The sequence below is a fragment of the Lethenteron reissneri genome, chromosome 29, assembly GCF_015708825.2.
Source record: "Lethenteron reissneri isolate LAM-NWPU_2019-01 chromosome 29, ASM1570882v1, whole genome shotgun sequence".
NCBI classification, from domain to species: Eukaryota; Metazoa; Chordata; class Hyperoartia; order Petromyzontiformes; family Petromyzontidae; genus Lethenteron; species Lethenteron reissneri.
In genome coordinates, this window is record NC_083807.1 from 3,844,447 (window position 1) to 3,850,446 (window position 6,000).

Sequence of the window (6,000 nt, forward strand, 5' to 3'; positions counted from 1 at the left end):
GGTGCACCGAGTGAGTCAGGAGAAGAGACGGGAACTCGTTACCATTATGGAGCAGCACGGCTTTGAGGCTCCTGGATGAGCTGTCAATGAAGAGGCGGCACTCATTCTGGTTACAGGCGATTCCGATTGCCTCGAACAGACTGGTCACATTATGGCAGAAGCAGAGCCCATCTTGACGGGTGAAGAAGCTGCAAAAAGGTTGGTGATGCATCCTCTGATCTGCGACTTGCACACTTTCATCCAACAAGTTCCACTGCTTGAGCCCAGACATCAAAAGCTCAGTTTTTGGACTTGGTGAGACCAAGATCTCTGATCAAGTCGTTGAGGTCTTTTTGGTTGGGGTAGTATGGGTTTCTCTCCCCAGCTCCACCTCTGAAATTTTCATCTGGTTCTACGTCTTCCTCGCTCTCTGACTTGCTGCTCTCTTCTAAAGAGGGCTGCTCTCTCTCCGGAGGAGTGGGTACGGGGAGCTCATGGCAGTGTGGCACCAGGGCGATGGATGAAGGAAGGTCCGGATACGTGATAGCAGGTGCATTCTTGCCAGTCCGACGTTTGAAAGGGTCCACCATGCAGAAGTAGCAGTTACTTGAGTGGTCAGTGGGTTCCCGCCAAATTCTTGGGATAGCGAACTTCATGGCTCTCTTTTCCCCGCTGTACCATCCTACAATACATTTATTTCACCCATGACTAATGTGTAAGAGATTCTCGCAACATTTTTCATATACGATATATTTTTTTAATAACATTGAAAATTGTAAAACATTTTAAAATAAAAAATGTTTACAATTTTAAAAATGTTAACAAATTTTATGACATAAAATTCTGAGCAACAATTGTCCATGTTTTTTTGCATTGCTCGCAGGTGAAATGAGGTGCCCAGGGTTTGTCTTGATCCCAGACAGGCATGCCGAAATATGCCTTGTAGGCCTCACACATTTTAGCAGATGCTTCCACAAAGTACTTTTTCGCTCGTCTTGATAAATTGGCCGCAGACATAGCAAAATGCGTCTGCCAGATGCTTGCAACCTCTTGATGCCATCTCAGAAAAATGCAGATGTGTATCCACCTAGGCAGCTGGAACTAAACTGAACTGGTGGGCTTAAGGCCCCTGTATTTAACCTACTATTTATATTACTGGAAAGTTCTATAATGTTATAGAAGTTACTCCAAGTTTACTCAGCACTGAATCTATCTGGAATGTTCTGAAAAATAGGTAAATTTCAAAATATCAATGTCCTGGTCACAAAAGCAAAGTTTGTGGGAAATAATAGACATTTTATGTACTTTTGAGGCATAAGCAATTAGGAAATAACACTTACTACCTAGGATCAAAACAACAAAAAATGTCGTTACATAGTGTTATATAAATGCCTCTCCAATGGGGCTTTTGAAATTCGAGTGAAAAGGAAATACTCCGACATCAACAGAGCAGGCATTGTACTTGCTCAAGCCTTCACACACCATGGTAACCGTGGCATGACCGTGCACATTAAGCAATAAAACTGGTGTTGGTAGCTACCACAAGGCACATAATTAGATACGGAGAAGTCAATACCGAGAAAGGGAAAAACAAAAAAAGCAGGGTAAGACATCGTGCGATGAAATAAAAAAAATGTGGAAGGTCACTACGAAATAACTGAGGCATGAAAAAATGAACGGGCGAGCTTTTTACTCGCCTATGAAAAGTTACAGGTTGAAATTTACTTTAAAAATATTCGATGCAGACTGCAGTAGTTAACGCTGATCTACTTGGACTACAGATCATAAGCACCCGGGTACAGCCCACAATGTTATGCTGGCGTTCAAGGGCAAGCTGCCTGGAAAGTGGCCCCTGTCACAAGTGAAAACTATGGTCACCTGTTCAGCTCACACAGAATACTGTACTTGTGGGGATGGGTCGTAGAGCCATCTCGTGGGCATACTGCGTAAGTGCATAATTACATTCATTTTAAGCGGCCGGATATGTTGAACTTCTTTCGCGCTGTACTCAGCTAACCGTGACGCTCGAACCAAGGTTTCTCGCGACCGACCACATTTACCGATGTACTCCCCATCATTCAAATCAACTCGCTGCACTCGCCCGATGATTGTTAAACACATCCCACGTGACGCACTAAGTAATCAACGCTCTCTGCCCCGTGGAACGAGTTAGTTTGTATTTGAATGGGGAAGGACATTGGTTATACTTGTAGGGACCGCCAGGTTACACCAGCCCACAGGGGATTATTGTGTCCGTCGTGCAGGGAGGGGCTGGGTGGGGAGGGTGGGGATGGGCTGGGTGGGGGGTGGAATGGGAGGGGCTGGGTGGGGGGTGGGAGGGGAGGGGCTGGGTGGGGGGTGGGAGGGGTGGGGCTGGGTGGGGAGGGACTGGTCACCCCGTGGTGCCCTTATAAAACTCAACGTTTAACCTACTCACGCCGGCTTGTGCCCGCCCTCACAGTCGGGCATATTTGCGGAATACACCACGCCGCCGTTGACCCTGGCCATTGACCGAGCAACCCAATGTTCCTACCAGCTCCCTCCGCAGGAGGAATGTGTTAATACTAGCAGCTCGCACGACCTTGGAACGTGACCATCCGTAGATCCTTCCAGCCAAACGTCGATTCCTAATATAAGTGGCTGCATGTTCTTTGTACAAGACCCATCCGTTCGTCCCTCCAGCAAAACTTGTTTCTAATACGGTATGACAGAGCCCTCTCCACCTTTACCTTCTCTGTGCTGTATAGCAAAATGTATCTTGATTTCTCACTTTGCCCATTTCGATATGTATCTGCCCCCCTTCTGCTACATCTCCCTCCCTCTCCATATCTCTCTCCTCCCTCCACTGCATCTCCACCCCCTTTACTCCCCCCTATCTCTCTCCTTGCGTCTCTCTCAACCTCTATTTCTTGATTTTAAGCTTTCGTGACTGCAGGAATCCATACTCTTTGGTTCTTTCGGTAAAGTCACGTAGGTAGAAAAACAAGTATAACCCGTAAAAACTAAGTTTTTCACTATAAATCCTTTATATGCGTGGCGGCTAGAGTCCTCTCGTCCTCTGGCTTGAGATGGCTGCCACCTATGGGTCAGATGATTGCATTGCACCATTAAGCAATTGGTAATTAAATATATTTTTGTCCTAAAAAGTGTAAAATTTTGGGAAAAAAATTTCACGAACATTAATTGTCACGCACAACGAGTCTGTGTGGAAAATGTCAGCTCGATTGGATCCCGGGAAGTGGGTTAAAAAACGACCGAAAGATTTGCACGGTTGTAAGCAAGCAAGCGAACTTAATATAAAGGATTTAATAAAATAAATCACGACGTTTCGGGCGCAACACAAGCGTATGTCATCAGGTGGGAAAGCATGGTCTGCTGCTGATGCAGACTGTCTACATCTACGGCCTTGGTGAGAAGAGGCCCCATCCAGCATTGAACTGAGACGAAGGGCTGTACATGCACACTGCACGTGTAAGAATGACAGATAAGACACAATGAGGATGCTGTAATGTACACAACTGTGCTCAAATCACACTCATTGCTAGTTCAGAGGTCGGCAACCAAAATAACGAGACGTTTATTTTGAAATTCGGTAAAAAAAATAAACCTCAATATTTCAAGAGCCGCAATGTATGTGATGGATACGAGGTGGTCGTTAATAAATAACGTCATAAAATAGCGTCCTTATAAAGAACCGCATGTTGCCAGTTAATGATTTCGGCACGGTCATCAATAATTGCACAAAAACAGCATCGTATCAAATGTGTGTTTTCCCATCCACATTGGGCATCACCCAGCTCTGAGGAGGCAAACACGCTTTGCTTGACATTGAACTTAAGACCTTTGATAGAAGGGATCGACTTAAAAGTACACCACCAGCACCACCTAGTGTCGAAATTGGGACATAAAGGGAACTTTTACGAGTAATGTCTGACATCTTCCGTGGCCGTTGTTGAGTCATACGAAGTGGTATTTATTTTAGCTCACCCACGGATAAAGGCCCACCGAGCTAAAACATATATTTGTCAAAGGTGACTCCGACGAAATGGGGTAAAAGCGTACGGCAAATGTTTACGCTGACAAGCAAAAATGTAACAGCGAACAATGTGAAAGTAATTCAGAGCAATGTATTGTATCACACGGCACGATGCCGAAACAAACAAACTAAGCCGAATATAAAGGACAATACGATTGTCCTTATATGGTGAAACATGCATTTTCATGTCAATATTACAGACAACCCGATGCCACACAAACCATAATTCCGAGGGAACTTTGTGCAAAAACACAATTTGCAATATCCACGATGATCCACGTGCGATCAATCCCATCTCACAATCGCCCCGTAGTTAACGTTTTAACTGCGAACGTTAAATTGCGTTTTATCTTCCTAAAAGATTATTAATCATTCGGCCTCCTCGTTACCGGAAAGCCTCGGGGAGGCATAGCCACCCGCCTCGGGGAGGGCCGGAAAACGGCACGCTTTCCAGGCAAGACACGCGCTTCACATCGCGGTTAGGCCTCGATAAGGAAAACAATTAAACAAACACAAACTCTCATTATAATAAGCGGCGACACACAGTGAGCGAGCGATCACGCGAGCCCACCGAGTGTCGTTGATTGTTGTTTACCTGTCGGACAGGGAAATTATTTGCGAGAGATCGAAGTGAACGCCGCTGGTCGCCGTACACGCTGCCACGCTGTCCGCCATGCCGGGCAACGATGAAGGTTCACGGCGAGAGAACGAGAGGCGGCACTTTAATAAAACATAAAAAAAAAATTGTTGTCGATGCTGCAGATTGCGCGGGCAGTTGGGCGCGTAGTTTAAACAAAATAAAATATACTGAAAAAAAAAACAAATTCGTCAATGACACTGCTTTAAAAATAATATATTTTTATGCGTGAGCCATCACAGCAGCAGATGGTCCACTGCATCGTCCACTGGCGCTTTATTTGGCCGTCTGGAACGCTCTTGCTTCCGATATTAGGAAATAATGCACGTTCATAATACTGGATGTACAAAAAATATATATATATGTGCTTCCACGGGGTGGGGGGGGGGGAAACGCATGTTGTAAATTTTTTTTTGAGAAACCAGGCAAATAAACCAAAAAACGCAACACAGTTCGTAAATAACATTGCTTTAAAATTATAATAATAACACATCAACCATCACGCAAACTCCGGTCATCCTCGCAGCAGCAGCTTTTGGTTCACGTCGAACAAAGGCGCTTTCAGATGCGCCTTTTTGGCCGTCTGAAATGCTCTTCCTTCCGATATTAAGAAATAATGCACGTTCATTATATACGCAAATAAAAATGCTTCCAAGGAAAAACGCATATTATAAAATGTTGGAGAAACCATGCAAATGCTTGATTTGAATTTCTCGTTTTTGCATTCTCTCGAACAAGAGGTTGGAGCGCCTTTGGGAAACTGAATGTAATCTTGAAAATACAAATACCTACGCATCTAAAAGTTTCACGATTTCATAAGTGTATTCTAAATGCTATGACACAACCAATGGAACAAAAGGGGAAAAAACGTGCGTAAAGAAGCGTGGAGTAATGTTTTGAATTATATTAAAACTTAACTATTGTTTATTTTACCAGGTAAGATCCACTGGGCTATATACAGTTATTTTACTGGTAGGAACCTCCTGGTTACAACAGCCCACAGGTGATTATTGTGTCCGTCCGTCCGTCCGTCGTGGATCCAAAAATGGGAGGGGTGGGGCTGGGTGGGGAGGGGAGGGATGGGAGGGGTGGGGCTGGGTGGGGAGGGGCTGGTCACCCCGTGGTGCCCTTATTAAACTCAACGTTTAACCTACTCACGCCGGCTGGTGCCCGCCCTCATAGTCGGGCATATTTGCGGAATACACCACGCCGCCGTTGACCCTGGCCATTGACCGAGCAACCCAACGTTCCTACCAGCTCCCTCCGCAGGAATGTGTTTCAGAAGCAACCTGGCCACACGCCATCGCTCAACGAAGTGGCTTATCACGTGAAAAGTTATAGCAGCCAA

General features: G+C 45.2%; 1 protein-coding gene across 2 annotated transcripts in view; it reads right to left on the reverse strand.

Annotated features, from left to right (window-relative positions):
• Nucleotides 1–4,865, reverse strand: part of UCKL1 (uridine-cytidine kinase 1 like 1) — a 28,747-nt gene extending 23,882 nt beyond the window's left edge. Inside the window, exon 1 of one of the 2 annotated variants that reach the window (XM_061562434.1) lies at nt 4,611–4,865. In XM_061562434.1, the coding sequence (XP_061418418.1) occupies nt 4,611–4,690 (80 nt within the window). In that variant the 5' untranslated portion in view covers nt 4,691–4,865. The remainder of the gene's footprint in view (nt 1–4,610) is intronic. The other variant, XM_061562435.1, reaches the window with a different exon arrangement.
• Nucleotides 4,866–6,000: the final 1,135 nt, after the last annotated feature.